General features: G+C 39.1%; 1 protein-coding gene across 7 annotated transcripts in view; it reads left to right on the top strand.

The window, feature by feature from the left end:
* LOC126298727 (syndetin) overlaps window positions 1-18,333 on the top strand; it is a 144,418-nt gene that overhangs the window by 94,050 nt on the left and 32,035 nt on the right. For all 7 annotated transcript variants that reach the window (XR_007552660.1, XR_007552661.1, XR_007552659.1 and 4 more), the window contains 3 exons: window positions 1,928-2,122; window positions 2,203-2,361; window positions 5,514-5,635. Coding sequence is in view for 4 of the 7 variants with exons in the window: in XM_049990166.1 (XP_049846123.1) it covers window positions 1,928-2,122; window positions 2,203-2,361; window positions 5,514-5,635 (476 nt within the window). In the remaining 3 variants the exon portion in view is untranslated. The remainder of the gene's footprint in view (window positions 1-1,927; window positions 2,123-2,202; window positions 2,362-5,513; window positions 5,636-18,333) is intronic.

The raw sequence follows: 18,333 nt of genomic DNA, 5'->3' as shown, positions 1-18,333 counted from the left end.
ACTATCAAAGAATGCCATCCCTATTTATCGCAACAATCAGAGTACCTTTAATTCTTCAATTTCTCCTGTATTTGTTGATCAAACTGCCCATGGGTGTACTGATTTTCCATAGTGTCCAATGGGCACAATAATTCGGCATTCGGACATGCTGCCATAGTCAGATGCATTGACGAACTGAGTTCATGAACATACGCAGACACACCTGCATCAGCATCTGTGGCAACGTGGATATAGTTGCTCTCTCCAGCCTGGTTGCAAGAATGTCCCAAGGTGGGAATTTCGATGGCTTCTATAATGACACTGTCCCAGTATTTGGATGTCTGTGCTAAAATCGTGGTACATTCCTGTTCAATTGCATGATTCTCTGACAAACAAGACTGTGTGTCCAGTGACTTGTTGGAGTACTTTAGTGCAGTGTGCCACTGGTGTTCTTGGCATCGATCTTTTGTTATGTGCTCTATTTGTCCACACCCATGGACTTTCTGAACAACAAATATGCCAGGAATAACTGAAGAATCGCATCACATACCTTTTTGGGAAAGAGATGTAGCATAGCATGAAGAAATTTGACAAGGTGCACCACTGAAAATGCCATTTGCTGAGTGCTCTTGCAATCTGAGGGGATGTTGTGCTGAGCAAGTTGTGCCAAACTTTGCTAATGTCATGGATCACATTGATTTTGTGGCAGCCAGGAGAATTAAGAAGTGAGCCAGCCTTTCATTGGTACATGAGAGGGTGCACTTTACCCACCGGAGTCTTGAATACAACTCCAAGGAACTTTTTAAATTACATTTACAACTAGCTGATCATTTTAACTCTTGAACATGGTACTGGATTGATAGTTTTACCTGGATGGCAGCCGTGCCCGCATCTCGTGGTCGTGCGGTAGCGTTCTCGCTTCCCACGCCCGGGTTCCCGGGTTCAATTCCCTGCGGGGTCAGGGATTTTCTCTGCCTCGTGATGGCTGGGTGTTGTGTGATGTCCTTAGGTTAGTTAGGTTTAAGTAGTTCTACGTTCTAGGGGACTGATGACCTAAGATGTTAAGTCCCATAGTGCTCCGAGCCATTTTTGATGGCAGTCGATTCCACCCATAGGAAGGTTGCAGGACATCAAACTTCAAAATTTTCATGTCTCATTGACAAACCATCACTGGAGGCCCCATGCAAGGCTGTCATCAATCTGACTAACATGCAGCTGAGTAGTAATGACATTTTGGTTCTGGAGAGGGGACTTAACTTTATAGCAACCCGTAAGTTAATGCTGGTTGAGGAAATTGTCAGTGCAGTTGAACAGGTTGCCATGTGACTACTGCTTCAAGCAGTGGAAGTAGTAAATAGTGAAACTCATTATGCTCTGATGAGAACTAAGACTATGATGTCAGACATTACCAGCAAAGAAAGGGCGACTATTCAGAACCTGAGTGTGTGCCCTGAAATTATCTTATGCTAACAAAGGTAATGCTCTTGTTGATCTCTCCCACAAGGACTACACTGAGAGATTTCAGAAGCACAGTTGTTAAGAAGATGAAAATGCAGTGCAGAGAAGTGCAAGATGTTAGACAAAGCCCACAGGAAGTGAAAAAAAGTGGGCAAAAATTGTAATAGGAAAAGCTGTTTGAGAAAGGGATGATGAAATGAAGAAATAAAAAAATACAATTTCAAAGCACTTTAAAGTTTAAAAGGGGGCCTTTTCTGTTGTTGCTTATGTCTGATGTTGATATCTGCTTTTTTTTAAAACTAGTCATCATCAGACAATTTACAGTTACAGCTTCATATCCAGACAAATTGCAAAGGTACTGTGAGATACAATTTAAGAATAAAAAAAACCATTTTCAATGCTGTTGGCTATTGCTGTTAATAGTGCAAATTTTATATGTGCATTGCATGAAAAAATACTGAGACTAAGATTTTATTTTTCACTCTTTCAGATAGCACGTCCATATATGTCTCCAGATATTGACTTGAGTCAATCTCAGAGACTCTATGGTTTGCCAAAAAGAATTATTGCTGTTGAGTCACTAGTTCATTTAGCAAAGCAGCTGGAGTCGTTAAAACCATATGTAGAACAGTTGCTAGAACAAACATGCAAGACTGAGCCATATTTTCAGCAATTCTATACACAAGTAAGACTAATTTTCTACTTGATCTCTCTGCTTCATGTTTATATCATTGTAATAGACTAATAGATCTTTCCTCCTAACAGACAATAAGTGCAGCAGTTGACCTTCGAAGGCCAGTGTATATGTGTGTCTCGCAGCGCATAGTTGATTTTGGTAGAATGTTGCACCTAATGAGCAAAGTTAATTGGGAAGTGAAGGATGTTATGAGCCAGCACAGTGACTATGTTGATGCCTTAATGATGGTATGTATGGTTTAGTTCTATTGGAATTGAAAATTTGTGGTTTTATTTCACCTAAGTTACATATTTATGAGGACATGCGGAAAAGTAATGTTTCTGAGTTTTGTATGTAAAACTACTAAAGCTTTTTAAAGAAAACAAACTTTATTAACATTATAAATCTTTATTCTCCATGTCTATGTATTTATTTCTCAACATAGTCACCCTGGTGATGAACACATCACTAATGAGAGACCAGCTTGTTGATACCGTCACTGTATAATGTTTTACTTTGGTTTTGGAACCACAGCCTCACCTCTGCTTGCACTGCTTCACCACTATCAAAATGAATTTTTCAAAAGTGCTCTTAAGTTTTAGAAACAGATGAAAATTGAATGGGACCAAGTTGGGGACTGTACAGAGGCTGACTGATGACAGTGAACACAAGGCATCGATCGGGTGGTTGCAGATGTCGCAGCACTCGTGTGTGTGGTCCGGCATTGCATGCCGAAGGAGAGTGTGTTCCATGTGTGGATGAACTCATCTGACATGTTGATCACCTATAATTTTTTTTAAACACTGTTGGAGAAAATAATTCCTACCCATCAAATTTTACACATTAATAAAATTGGAAATTTTTCTGTGGAATAGGAGTTGCCAAGGTGAATCTTTTCACCTTGTTTTCAAATTTAATTTTGCTGTCTGTCACACATTTTGTATCATTGGGTAAGTGACCAAAAATTTTGGTTACAGCATTTTCTATCCCTTTCTTTGCTAAAGAAAATCTTAATGTGGAGTAATGTAAGACATTTTTTCTTATTATGTACATTATTGTTCCTTTTGAACTACAGTTGATCATTTACAACAAACCTAATGAAGGAATAAGTATCTTGTGAGGCAGTAGATAGTGTCCAAGTCCTTAAACAGATGTCTACAAGATGATGGTGGAAGAGCACCACATATTAGTCATAAATTACATTTCTGAGCAATGAACGTGTTCTTTCTTAAAGTTGAGTTATACCAGAACATGAGTCCATATGACATTATTGAATAAAAATATGTCAACATACTGATTTGTCTCTCCCCACGATTTACAGTGATTGAAGTGCAAATTCGCCTGAACTAAGTTGTTTTAGGAGTTCAGTTTTTTAATTTTTTTTTTCAGTTGAATTTCTCAACAATATGGACACCTAAAATTTTTGTGTTTCCACCCTAGTTAATATTTCCTCACCAGGCGTCACACTTATCATTGATGTAGTCACCTAGATGTGCAGAACTGAGTATGTTGTGGCTTATTGAAATTGGTAGTGAGACCATTCACAGAAAACCACTCAATAATACTTTTAAGAACATCATTTACCATTTCTTCTCTTGATGTATGTAATTTGGATTGATTACGATACTAGTGTCAGGTGCAAAAGAAATAATTCTGGTTGTTGTATGTTAGGCAGAAGGTTGTTTACATATAAGAGAAACCATAGTGGACCTAAAATTGAGCCTTACGGAAACCAATAAGTGATTTCTCCCCAATCATAAGAATCTCCCCTATTTACTTGGACTGAATTATTAAGTATAACTTTCTTCATTGTTTCAGTTAGGTATAACATTACTATACCATCAGTTCTACAAAACCTCGGTTTATTCAGGAGAATATTGTGGTTCACACAGTCAAATGCCTTAGATAGATCATAGGTAATATAAGCTTGTGATATTTTGGTATTTAGTGCTTTTAAAATCTGATGATGATGAGTGAGTGTGTAAATGGCATTCTCAGCTGAGCAACTCTTCTGAAATTCAAACTGTGATTTACTAAGGTCATTGTTGGTCAGATGGGGTACTATTTTAGAATACATGATCTTCCCAAAAATTTTAGAAAAAGTAGTTAATTAGGTTGATAGTTGTTGACGTCTCTCCTATCACCTTTCATGCAGAAGAATATAGCAATGGCATATTCAATCTCTTTGGAAACATTCCCTGAGTTGGTGATGCATTACATATTTCAGAAGGGACAGTGGTTGTTATATGGAACAGGTCTGTAGTACTCTGTTGGAAACCCCATCAAATCCAGATGGGCTTTTATTTTTGAGAGAATATAGAATTTTATCAATTTCAGAGGGAGAAGTGGGTGGGACATCCATGTGGTTGAATTTTATATAAATTGCTTGTTGAACATACATTTTTATTTTTCTCTTGAAGTGTTTGCCCTATATTTCCTACTGCATTTGAGAAATGATTATTAAACGTATCTGCTACCTATGAGTGGTCATTTAGAGCACTTCCATTTAAATTAATAGTAATTTTATCTTATTCTGTGGCTTGTCCTTCTATCGTTTTACTTCAATACCTCTAGTGATCCATGGTTTCTTACATTGTTCTTTAATGTCCTTTCTGATTAACTTATGTGGAAAGCTGTTTATAAATAATGACATGAATTTATCGTAGCATAGATTGAACTTTGTTAACATTTGATTCATTATAAATTTCATCCTAGGTAACCTCTTGCAAACTATTAATAATATTTTTCCTGGCATCATTAAATATTCTAATTGATTTCTGCTGAGGAGTGTCTTTACTGTTAACATACTATCTCATTTATCCTAACTGTGCATCATGATTAGCAAGAGCATTTTTTATTGGGATGCAGTTTTTTCTTGTTTTGAGCTGCATCAAAGAAAACATTATCAATTAGGTTCCTACAGTCTTTATCCTTCTATGATGGTAAGTTAATTCTCCTAGTGATCCCAGCAAATGCATTACATGACCTAAGTATATCAAGCTGTTTTCTTTGGGTGTTTCCTCACATCAGTCTCTTTACACAGTTATGTTACAACCATAATATTGTACACTTACTAGTAATAGAAAACAACTTAATGATTCCTCAACATTCATCAATTTCTCCACTCTCCTACACCTATTCTCCAGTATCAGCTTCTCTATCCCTCTTTCTCCCTCTCCCTCTTTCTCCCTCTCCCTCTTTCTCCCTCTCCCTCTTTCTCCCCCTCCCTTGCATATTCCGTGGAATGAAATAGTTGGTATCATTTTTAAAATACTTTTTTTTTTATGTCACAGTTCATGTACTGGCTGTGAACTTATTTGTATACTGTATGTTATAGTCACTTAACAAACACATTTCTCATTGAGAAGTATTCAGTTAGTATTGTTTTATACTTTTGCAGGAGTTAAAAACATTTTTCTCCCAGCTGGAGAGTGTTGCTGCAATAGTGCCGTTGCCTCCAGAAGTGAACAAAGTGCTTTGGAGTAACCTCATAGAACTGATATGCAACACCTTTGTTGAAGGGTTTGTACAACACCATTATAAACATAATTGCATTAGTAACAGTTATTTAGTGTGGTACATTCATTGCTGGAACTGAAAGTAGTTAGTTTCTGAGGGGCTTTGCCTGTTTACTGCAGCTAGGTGTATATGGCTGATAGCAGTCTGAATGAAACACTGCTGATGCTTTAGATGTGTACATAACATTCAGTGGGTCAGGGAGGGGAGGTGTATCATAAGTCTTAAAAATGAGAGGTAGCAATGTGTTGAAATATGTATTTTGGTTTTTACCTGTTTTACACACTTGCTATTTAAATGCATGCAGGGTTATGTCATATTATTCTCGGAAGCTTCCAGGCTGCTACTTTTCATAAAGCACTTGTTATAAATGTGGAATTATTAAAATCCTCTCCTTTTTTGTGTTTTGGTTTCAATTTTTGTATGTGCTATGGAAAGTAAAATCTACCATACATTGAATAGTTGCTCATGACTAAATTTGTCACCAAAAGAGTGTGTGTGTGTGTGTGTGTGTATGTGTGTGTGTGTGTGTGTGTGTGTGTGTGTGTGTGTGTGTGTGTGTGTGTTGTGTTGTTGGAATCCAGCTGGTTGATAAATATTCTCGTTCACCCCATACACTTACTTAAAAGCAAATAAATTGCCATTTGAGGATGACTGTTCTGTATTGGGAGATCTGGATGTTATATGAGGTGGAAATTTTGGAGGAGAAGGTGATGGAAAAATTATTACCATAATTAAAATTTCACCTTCCAGTGGAGTTTTGTTGTATTGAATCTTCCTGATAGATTAAGGCCATGTGCCATACTCGGACCCTAACAACAACCTTTGTTTTTTGCAGCAACATTCTTCTGATAAGTTTATCTGAACAAATTTCATGGCCTGAATCAAAGTTGCATTCTAACAGTACCTCTCTCCTACCCTCCACACCATTTGCCGAAGCTATGCTGTGTTGTACTGGCCATTCACTTGTTATGTAACACCTTGAACGTCTTTAACTCTTTATCAATCAGTTATTTGTTCTACGTTCTCATTCATTTACTAGTATAGCTAAACTTTGTACTTGAATTTTAGCTATCGGGAATGCCAGTCAACACAGCTTTAATTTGGTATTACATCATGCAGAGACTCTTTCAGAGCTTGTTGCCACTTAGTAGTGTTGCCCACGTCATTGCCTTGTTTGAAGTCCTCTTCTGCCTTGATTGAGGATAAAATATACTGAAGAGCCAAGGAAACTGGCACACCTGCCTAATATCGTGAGGGGCCCCCATGAGCATGCAGAAGTGCCACAACACTACGTGGCATGGACTAGACTAATGTCTGAAGTAGTGCTGGAGGGAACTGACACCATGAATCCTGCAGGGCTGTCCATAAATCCGTAAGATTACGAGTGGGTGGAGATCTCATCTGAACAGCATGTTGCAAGGCATTCCAGATATGCTCAATAATGTTCATATTTGGGGAGTTTAGTAGCTAGTGGAAGTGTTTGAACTCAGAAACGTGTTCCTGGAGCTACTCTGTAGCAATTCTGGGCATCTGGGTTGTTGTATTGTCCTGTTGGAATTGCCCAAGTGCGTCGTAATGCACAATGGACATGAATGGATGCAGGTGATCAGACAGGGTGCTTACCTACATGTCACCTGTCAGAGTCATATCTAGATGTATCAGGGGTCCCATATCACTCCAACTGCACACCCCCACACCATTACACAGCCTCCACTAGCTTGAACAGTCCCCTGCTGGCACTCTGGATCCATGGATTCATGAGGTTGTCTTCATACCTTTACATGTCCATCCTCTTGGTACAATTTGAAATGAGACTCGTCTGACCAAGCAACATGTTTCCAGTCATCAACAGTCCAATGTTGGTGTTGACGGGCCCAGGCAAGGCATAGAGCTTCGTGTTGTGCAGTCATCAAGGGTACACAAGTGGGCCTTCGCCTACAAAATCCCCTATCAATGATGTTTCATTCAGTGGTTCACACATTGACACTTGTTGATGGCCCACATTGAAATCTGCAGCAATTTGCAGAAGGGTTGCATTTCTGTCATGTTGAACAGTTATCTTCGGTCATCATTGGTCCCATTCTTGCAGGACTTTTTTCCGGCTGCAGTAATGTTGGAGATTTGATATTTTACCAAATTCCTTATATTCACAATACCCTCGTGAAATGCCCATATGGGAAAATCCCCACTTCATCACTGCCTCGGAGATGCTGTGTCCCATCGCTCGTGTGCTCACTGTAGCACCACATTCAAATTCACTCACATCTTGATAACCTCCCGTTGTAGCAGCAGTCACTGAACTAACAACTGCGCGAGACACTTATTGTCTTATATAGGTGTTGCTGACTGCAGTGCTGTATTCTGCCTGTTTACATATCTCAGTATTTAAATACACATGCCTATACCTGCTTCTTTGGCCCTTCAGTATAAATGGTGGTAGGAAGTTTTTAATGTGTGTTTGCTTTCACAGTCCTCTCTGACATCAGGATCAGTTTCTAGTTGAGATGTTCATGACTTGTCACAAAGTAGGTCAAAAACTTACGTACAATCACACGTGTCTAGCTTATTTATATAAGTGGCAACTAACATTGAATGTTCTGATGACAAATACTTTGCTAATCCAAACACGGCGATGACTGACTTACTGAACTCAACTGTTGATCATCTGTGATTGACTGTTGCAGTACCTAATACTTATTTCAATATTCGCATATGAAATTTTCTACAAATTCTTTACAAAATGTTTATGGAGTAATTACATTTTAGTAATGACATGAGACAGGAATGATATGCAGTACTTTTACTTATTTACCACTGAAGTTATTTTGTTTTCTGTTAGTTATATATTTTTAAAATGACTAAAAGTGGGTTTTATTTTTATGCAAGGAATTTGAGACACAAAATTCATCCTATATTTTCTAATAAAGCCTGCCAAGGTTATTCTGGAAACCAGGACGTGTACTTGAAATATTTCATTAAGAAATATATTTTACTAGTAATCATATATACTATTAGCAACTAAACTATCATGGGTAGAAGGTAGTGATAATGGATTTCTTGAAAGTACAATATTATAGTGAATGAGTTGGTTGGCCACTATGGTGGTTGAGTCAACAAGACATTTGGCACGATAGCAATAAAGATATGAGTGGATGCCCAGTAGACGTCCAATGTATCGTCAGTTATACAAAGTAGACAAACTGTACATGTATTTTTCAGTACAACAATAGCTGTGCTGATGCCCAAAAAGGCCGATACCAATTGGACATAAGCTGAACACAGCCAACAGGGAAAGCCCTGTGTTCAATATGCAGCTCATCAATGTCTTGCAGGCAAGGAAGCTCTGCTGCTGAGACGCTGCCACTCGATATGAGTTGGCATCCACTGCAGAGCAGCCCCGTGCATAGAGGCAGCCGAGTAGCCCAGCATGAGAATTGCTGTGATACATGAGATTGTGATGTGGACCCAATGTAGAAGGGGCAGCTCACCATAGCAGTGTCTGCACAGGAAAGAGGCAGGCAGTGGCAGTGGCAGGAGTGGCTGTACGATCCTGGATGAAGGTCAGACCTCCAGAATGGAAGGCCACCAGCAGCCGAAGTAGGCTCCCCAAGTGGACTTCCAGAGAATGGCAGGAGTAGGAGGATCAGACTTGGTGCTGGCAGCAGGGCTGCAGCTAGCTGTGGCAGAGTCCAGTGAGGGTGACAGGTTGAGCCATGTGGACTTGTAGACTCACGAACTCTTCCACCTTTGTATTGATGTTGGCCCCTCCTTTAGAGTGGTGGCTGGCAGACAGCAATACCCTTGACTAAAAATGACTAGTATGAATACGGTCTTGGCCCATCTTTGTTTTGCTACAACATTGGTTTTTATCCGTGACTCGGATGTGAATTAACTGGGCTAATATGTCCACTGCGGTAGTGCCCTGCAATGTAGTAACCATATAGCATCATAGCGCAGTTCTTGTTGGATTGGCAGCAGTCCCTGTTGCAATAATGTTTGGTCACTTCCGTTCTGACCCACCTATGTGGCCAGTTGCATTAGCCTTGGCAGGTATCTCAATTTTTACTCAGCTGCACCCAATTAATTACTTGCGGCCCAGCAATTTTTAGAATATAAACCTAACTTGAATTACTTATGAAAACATTTTTAATGGCAATATTTCTCGAACTGCAAAATTTGAAAGAAGACAAAGCATTCTTTACTTAGGAGAATGGGGCTTTAGAGTAAGATATATAAGCCCAGAATCAGATACATATTAGCAGTATCTAAATGTTGATGGTACATGTTCGTATTAATCATACATGTTAAATGTGCATTTCCATTTCCCCCCCCTAAAGAGTGTTTATATCGTGGTCCTCAATCAAATGTGAGTTATACTTTACACAATAAAGATCAGCAAAAAAGGAAAAAAATAGTATTTATGTTAGGAGCAATATCAGGAAAGTGGATATGTTCCACCTTGCCATCTTTCATCTGTGCTAAATACTCATTTTGGTTAGGTAATATGCGTAACTTAGTAAATTGAATCACTGCAGGTGATATTATATGGACTGTGATTAATTAATTGGTGATGGTACCTCATGTTGTTGTGGTTATTGGAAATCACAATTTGTGAAGTGTTACTAGCATAGCATCAGACTTAGCTATGACAAAGTGGTACAGAAATTAAATGAGGCATCTTTGATCCACATGAGATTTTGTTGCAGGAAATGGAAAATTCTTGGGTACTGCGGAAAAAAGTAGAATTGTGCATTTCACACAATACTGGTACTTTGGAATAATAATTAATATGCATTCAAAATTGAATATAAGAGCTGTTGTCTTAACTAAAGAGAGTAACAGGCTTTATTTCACTGGTAGGATATTTTTTGCAAAGCTGCAAAAAGGAGTGCTTACAATGCACTTGTGCAGCCGGTCTTGAAATATTGCCAATAAGATCATACTTGTACGATGTAGTGACAAATGCCGCAGTCCATTGCATTACTTTCTTGTATAATTGAAAAATTTCAAAGACGTGCAGCTGTAAATGTGAGGGCATGCTGGAAAGTAATGCCTTTGAATTAATTGTGTGAAGACCCAAAAAGCTTTTTAAATAAAACAAAACCAATGTTATTAACATACTACATCTTTACATTTGACACCTCAAAACAAACACCGCCAAATGCTTAAAGCAATTATTTTGTAATAATGTTTTTACAATGTATACTCTTTGCACTTTGCGATTATGTCTTCACTTCTGCTATACGATCCTTACACCCAGCTGATTTCTGACGCCATATTTGTTTACAAATGTGGCAGTATACATGTGATGTGTTACGACAGCAAAAGGAACCTGTGACCACTGAAGGTACTGTTGTTTACTTATTTAATGTTTACCATTAGATATCAGTTTAATTTTTTGTCAAAAGTAATCCTAAACCATATTCTGAAATAGTATCTTGTTTCTCCACTAGGCAGTGTCACAAGTTCCTCCAAAAATCGTAACACAACACACACACAAATGTAATACTTACTTATGTGAATCCACCCGATGATGGAGGTTTAAACCTTCGAAACGCGTCGTGGAAATAAATGAAACGATGACTGGTAACAGTGAACTTGTTGTTTCATTTAATACATCTTTACCATTCTTGTCTACATATTTGTAGGCCTCTGCCATTAGAGTCACTGCTAATTGTAGCAAGTGACATGATGATGTGTGATGTAACTATGTCAGTGCATGAGTAAAGGTGTGCTGTACTTGAGTTTCAAACTACAAGAATGTTCAGCCACAAACAGAGCACCCTCTCCTTCAGCGTGATAATGCCAGACCACATACGAGTGCTGCAACATCTGCAATAATGTGATGCCTAGGGTTCTGTCTCATCGATAATCCTCCACAGAGTCCTGACTTGGCTCCATCTAATTTTCATCTGTGTCAAAAACTTAAAGAACACCTTTGAGACTTCACTTTGATAGTAATGAGGTGGTGCAACTAGAGGAGAGGTTGTCGCTCCATCTACAAAGTCAGGACAGTAACAGTATCAACATACTGGTCTCTCGTTGGGAGAAATCTGTTTGTCATCAGGGAGACTGCATTGGAAAACAAATATGTTGATATGAAGAATGAAGATTTAGGATGATAATAAAGTTGTTTTATTTAAAAAGATGATGATGTGTACAGTGGTGGCCATTAAAGACTTGTGTAAGTACATCCAATGTGGGTTGTTCAGATCAGGGAATGAACACTAGACTGTAGCAGTCACAATTTTTCATTTATCATATAGTTCTCCAAAGTGATTCTATTGATGGACATACCCACAATCATTATTTATTTATTTATTATTTATTTATACATCAAGTTCCATAGGACCAAATTGAGGACCAAAGGTCATTGAACGTGTCAGTACATGAAATTACAGCATAAAAGTAATAACAGATAAAAATAAAATGTTTACATACCCGAAAAAGTCAGTCCATAGGTTTAAGTAAATGCAATCAACAATACAACAAGAATCAACTTACTTTTTCAAGGAACTCCTTGACAGAATAGGAGTGACCCATGAGGAAACTCTTCAGTTTCAATTTGAAAGTGCTTGGATTATTGTTAAGATTTTTGAATTCGAGTGGCAGCTTATTGAAAATGAATGCAGCAGTATACTGCACACCTTTCTGCACAAGAGTTAAGTAAGTCCGATCTAATATTGAGAGGTCAATGTCAAAATACCCAGACTTGTGACAGGTGTAGACAAGAGGTTTGTGAACTTACATCACTTTTTGCCCGAACCACCCGTTTGTGAGCCAAAAATATCCTTTCAGAATTGGAAGAGTTACCCCAGAATATAATACCATACAACATCAGTGAATGAAAATAAGCACAGTAGACTAATTACCATGTCAAACGATCACTCACTTCAGATATTGTTCGAATAGTAAAAATGGCAGCATTAAGTCTTTGAATAAGATCCTGAACATGGACTTTCCACGACTGTTTACTATCTATCTAAACACTTAGAAATTGGAACTGTTGAGTTTCACTAATTATATGCCCATTCCGTGAAATTAAAAGTCTGGTTTTGTTGAATTGTGTGTTAGAAACAGTAAAAACTGAGTCTCACTGTGATTATTTTCCACAGGCCATGAACTTAGGTCATGAACTGCACTACTTGAAGCCGAGCCATTGTTACACACAACATCCTTTACTGCAAAGCTGGTGTGATCAGCAAATAGAAATATTTTAGAGTTACCAGTAATACTAGAGGGTGTATCATTTATATAAAATAAGGAACAGGAGTGGCCCCAACACTGATCCTTGGGGCATCCCCTGCTTGACAGTACCCCACTCAGACCCCACATCACAGCCATTCTCAACATTGTGAATAATGACCTTTTGCTGTTGGTCGCCAGATTAAGAGGTGAACCAATTGTGAGCTACTCCCTGTATTCCAAAATGATCCAACTTCTGGAGCAATATGTTGTTATCAACACAATCTAATGCCTTAGTTAAATCAAAAAATATGCCTAGTGTTTGAAACCTTTTGTTTAACCCATCCAGTACCTCACAGAGAACATAGAATATAGCATTTTCAGTTGTTAAGCGACTTCTAAAGCCGAACTGTACATTTGGTAGAAAATCGTGTGATACAAAATGACCAATTATCCTTGATTAGATTAGATTAGATTAGATTAGATTAATTATTCATTCCATAGACTCACAAAAGAGGAAATCCTCTTGGGTGTGGAACACATTACAAAAATGTAATTAGAAAAACTTGAGTTTCATTAATTTTAAAGATCGTCAGTCAATAAACAGTAAAATTATGTACATTAATTAAATTTAAACTTATAATATTTACAGGTTTAATACATACATCTGCTTTCATTAAATCCATCATACAGACATTTGCTAGTTTTTTGGCTATTGCAACCAAGTATTGTCAAACATTAACGCAAGTTATTCATTTCAGTTAGCCTCCCACTATTTACAGACTTAAGACTTAAATCTGTTTTCCATGCATCCATCATTCACACACTGGGTAGTTACTTGGCTGTTACAACCAAGTATAGTAAAAAATTAAAGTATAATAAATTTTCATTAAAATGGTCTACTGCACTTGTTGAGAAACTCATGGATAGAATAGAAGGAGTTGGCCACCAAAAATTCTTTTAAATTGTGTTTAAATTGTGCTTTGTCTGAAACTAAACTCTTAATGGTTGCTGGTACGTTATTGAAAATATGTGTTGCAGAATACTGGACTCCTTTCTGGGCAAGAGTAAGCGATTTTAAATCTTGATGTATATTGTTCTTATTCTTAGTATTGATACTGTGTACTAAGCAGTTACTTGGAAAAAGAGATGTAATATTTACAACAAACTTCATTAAGGAAAAAATATACTGAGAAGCTGTGGTTAATATGCCCAATTCTTTGAATAGGTTTCTACATGATGATCTTGGATTTACACTATTCATTACTCTTATTATACACTTCTGTACTCTAAAAAATTTTTCTCTGTTTGTGGAGTTACGCCAAAATATGATATAATGAATTGGAAATAAGCAAAATATGCCAGTTTTTTTTAATATTTATGTCTCCTATGTCTGAGATCATTCGCATTGCAAAAACAGACTTGTTTAGGTGCTTTAGCAGTTCGTTAGTATGTTGCTCCCAACAGAATTTATTATCAAGTGGTAATCCCAAGAATTTTACACTCTCAACTTCTCGTATTTCCATGTCATCACATTTTATACACACACCAGAAGGAAATCTCTTGGAAGTTCTGAATTGCATATAGTGGGTCTTTTCAAAGTATAATGACAGTGAATTGGCTATGAACCACTTATTAATGTCAGTAAAAATTTGATTAGCTGCCTTTTCTAAACTTGTATTTGATTTACTATTTATTGCAATGTTTGTATCATCTGCAAATAAGACAAACTTGGCATCTGGTAATGAAACAGATGACAGGTCATTAATATACACGAGAAACAGTAGTGGACCTAGTATGGAACCTTGGGGAACACCACATGTAATTTCTTCCCAGTCAAATGATGTCTGATTGCCTACTGCTGAAGTGTTACGTAATGACACCCTTTGTTTTCTATTTGTAAGATATGACTGAAACCACTTTGCAGCACTACCAGTGATGCCATAATATTTGAATTTACTTAAAAGAATTCTGCGATTCACACAGTCAAACTTGCTTACACAGCCTCTTCAATAATTTTCGCAAAAACTTATGGCATTTAAATAGGTCTAAAATTATCTACATTATCCCTTCCTCCATTTTTATAAAGCGGCTTTACTACGGAGTACTTTAATCGTTCAGGAAACTGACCATTCCTAAAAGAAAGATTACAATTATGGCTAAATACAGGGCTAATATGTGCAGCACAGTACTTCAATATTCTGCTAGGCACTCCATCATAACCACGAGAGTCCTGAGTCTTCAGTGATTTAATTATTGACTCAGTCTACCCCTGGTTGTATCACAGAGGAGTATTTCAGACATCAATCTCAGAAAGGTGTATGCCAGGAAAGTTATATGATACCCTGTAGAAACTAAATTTTTATTTACTTCACCAGCAATGCTCAAAAGTGATTGTTTAATATTGTACACATATATGATATATCTGTAACAGAAATATTTTTACTACACATTGACTTTATATCGTCTATCTCGTGCTACTGACCAGACACTTCCTACACATCTTATCCTGTGAATTAGATTCTATTTGTATACCACACACTCTTAGCCTTCCTAATAACATTTTCAAGCACCTTACAGCATTGTTCATAATGGGCTAGTGTAGCTTGATTGTGACTACTTCTAACATTGTGATATAATTTCCACTTTGTTCTATGTGATATCCTTATCCCACTAGTCAGCCACCCGGGGTTGCCTATTACTGCTAGCACCCCTTTTACAACGTTCTAATGGAAAGCAGCTCTCAAAGAGCATGAGAAATGTGTAAGGAAAGCATTATCTTTATCATCTGTGTTTACGGCCCCTGCCACCGTTGGATAAGCAGCTGCAGCAGCAAGTCGTATAACCCTAGCTTACTTATTTGTTAGATAGTTTAATTAATTTCTTTGCGTGTTTTTGGGTACTTGCATTGTTTAATTCATATATTTCGGGCGTGTTATAGTATTTGACAGTTGTAGCATCGCGCTTTAGTGTTTACTTGGTAGATTGTTATTTAAATTGCGTGTGAGTTTCGTATAGGAGGTGCAATTTCGAGTTTTAGTTACTGTAATCGTAAATTCAGCAGATTGTAGCGCAGTCGTTAGGCATTTGTACAGGTTAGTTGATATATTCTTTGCGTGTTTCGCTTGCGTTATCTAGGCACAGACTCGTGTTTTAGTAACTGTTGTTCAACATTGATTAGAATGGACAGGGACTGCGATTGCTGTGTTCGGATGAGGGCTGACTTGGCATCCCTTCGCTCACAGCTGACTTCGGTCGCGCAGCTTGAGGCTGTTGCCAATGGGCACCACTGTGGGGAGCCGGACTCGGGTATCACGGGGATGTCAACCTCGTCCCGTCTGTCCCCAGATCGGTCTGCCGCTGTGGTTGCCCCGGTTGCTGCCCGCAGTGGGGCTGAGCCCTCGCCTGTGATTGATTGGGAGGTCGTTCCAAGTCGTGGCAGGCAGCGAAAGGCGTCCCCAGAGGCTGATCAGAAAGCCTCCCCGGTGCGTCTGACAAACCGGTTTCAGGCACTGTCTCTGGCTGAGCCAGATGCAGCTGCCTGCCCTGTTTCAGAGGCTCATTCTCAGCCTTCAAGGTCTGGGCAATCGCAGAGGGTGGGCTTACTGGTAGTTGGGAGCTACAATGTTAGGCGCGTAATGGGGCCCCTTAGGGATACGGCGGCTCAGGAGGGGAAGAAATCCAGTGTGCACTCCGTGTGCATTCCGGGAGGAGTCATTCCTGATGTGGAAACGGTCCTTCCGGATGCCATGAAGAGCACAGGGTGCAGCCAGCTGCAGGTGGTGGCACATGTCGGCACTAATGACGTGTGTCGCTTTGGATCTGAGGAAATTCTCTCTGGATTCCAGCGGCTATCTGATTTGGTCAAGGCTGCTGGTCTTGCTTACGAGATGAAGGCAGAGCTCACCATCTGCAGCATCGTTGACAGAACCGACTGCGGATCTTTGGTGCAGAGCCGGGTGGAGGGTCTGAATCAGAGGCTCAGACGGTTTTGCAGATTCCTTGACTTGCGCCATAGGGTGGTGGGGTTTTGGGTTCCGCTGAATAGGTCAGGAGTTCATTACACTCAGCTGGCGGCTACACGGGTAGCGGAGGCTGTGTGGCATGGACTGGGTGGTTTTTTAGGTTAGAAGGCCTCGGGAAAGTGCGGGATGGGCTGCAGTGTCAAAGGGTGCTTGGCAATTACAGGACGTGCTTGGAGCAAGGAACAGTCGGAATTGTAGTTGTAAATTGTTGTAGTTGCACTGGAAAAGTCCCTGAGCTTCAGGCGCTAATAGAAAGCACAGAAGCTGATATCGTTATAGGTACAGAAAGCTGGCTAAAGCCTGAAATAAGGTCTGCAGAAATTTTTACGAAGTCTCAGACGGTGTTCAGGAAAGATAGATCAGGCAGAATTGGTGGTGGAGTGTTTGTGTCTGTCAGTAGTAGTTTATCTTGTAGTGAAGTCGAAGTAGATACTCCGTGCGAATTGGTATGGGTGGAGGTTATACTTAACAGCCGAATTAAGTTAGTAATTGGCTCCTTCTACCGACCCCCAGACTCCGATGATACAGTTGCGAAACAGTTCAGAGAAAGTTTGACTCTCGTAACAAATAAATACCCCACTGATACGGTTATAGTTGGTGGGGACTTCAACCTACCCTCGGTATGTTGGCAAAAATACTTGTTCAAAACCGGTGGTAGGCAGAAAACGTCTTCCGAGATTGTCCTAAATGCTTTCTCCGAAAATTATTTCGAGCAGTTAGTCCACGAACCCACGCGAATTGTAAATGGTTGCGAAAACACACTTGACCTCTTAGCCACAAACAATCCAGAGCTGATAGAGAGCATCATGACTGATACAGGGATTAGTGATCACAAGGTCATTGTAGCTAGGCTCAATACCATTTCTTCCAAATCCATCAGAAACAAACGCAAAATAATTTTATTTAAAAAAGCGGATAAAGTGCCACTAGAAGCCTTCCTAAAAGACAATTTCCATTCCTTCCGAACTGACTATGCGAATGTAGACGAGATGTGGCTCAAATTCAAAGATATAGTAGCAACAGCAATTGAGATATTCATACCTCATAAATTGGTAAGAGATGGAACGGATCCCCCGTGGTACACAAAAAAGGTCCGAACGCTGTTGCAGAGGCAACGGAAAAAGCATGCGAAGTTCAGAAGAACGCGAAATCCCGAAAATGGGCTAAAATTTACAGACGCGCGAAATTTGGCACGGACTTGAATGCAAGATGCCTTTAATAGGTTCCACAACGAAACATTGTCTCGAAATTTGGTAGAAAATCCGAAGAAATTCTGGTCGTATGTAAAGTACACAAGCGGCAAGACGCAGTCAATACCTTCGCTGCGCAGTGCCGATGGTAGTGTTATCGACGACTGTGCCGCTAAAGCGGAGTTATTGAACGCAGTTTTCCGAAATTCCTTCACCAGGGAAGACGAATGGAATATTCCAGAATTTGAAACACAAACATCTGCTAGCATGAGTTTCTTAGAAGTAGATACCTTAGGGGTTG

This window comes from Schistocerca gregaria, chromosome X, assembly GCF_023897955.1.
Source record: "Schistocerca gregaria isolate iqSchGreg1 chromosome X, iqSchGreg1.2, whole genome shotgun sequence".
In the NCBI taxonomy this organism is placed as follows: domain Eukaryota; kingdom Metazoa; phylum Arthropoda; class Insecta; order Orthoptera; family Acrididae; genus Schistocerca; species Schistocerca gregaria.
This window is presented reverse-complemented; position numbering and strand designations above follow the sequence as displayed.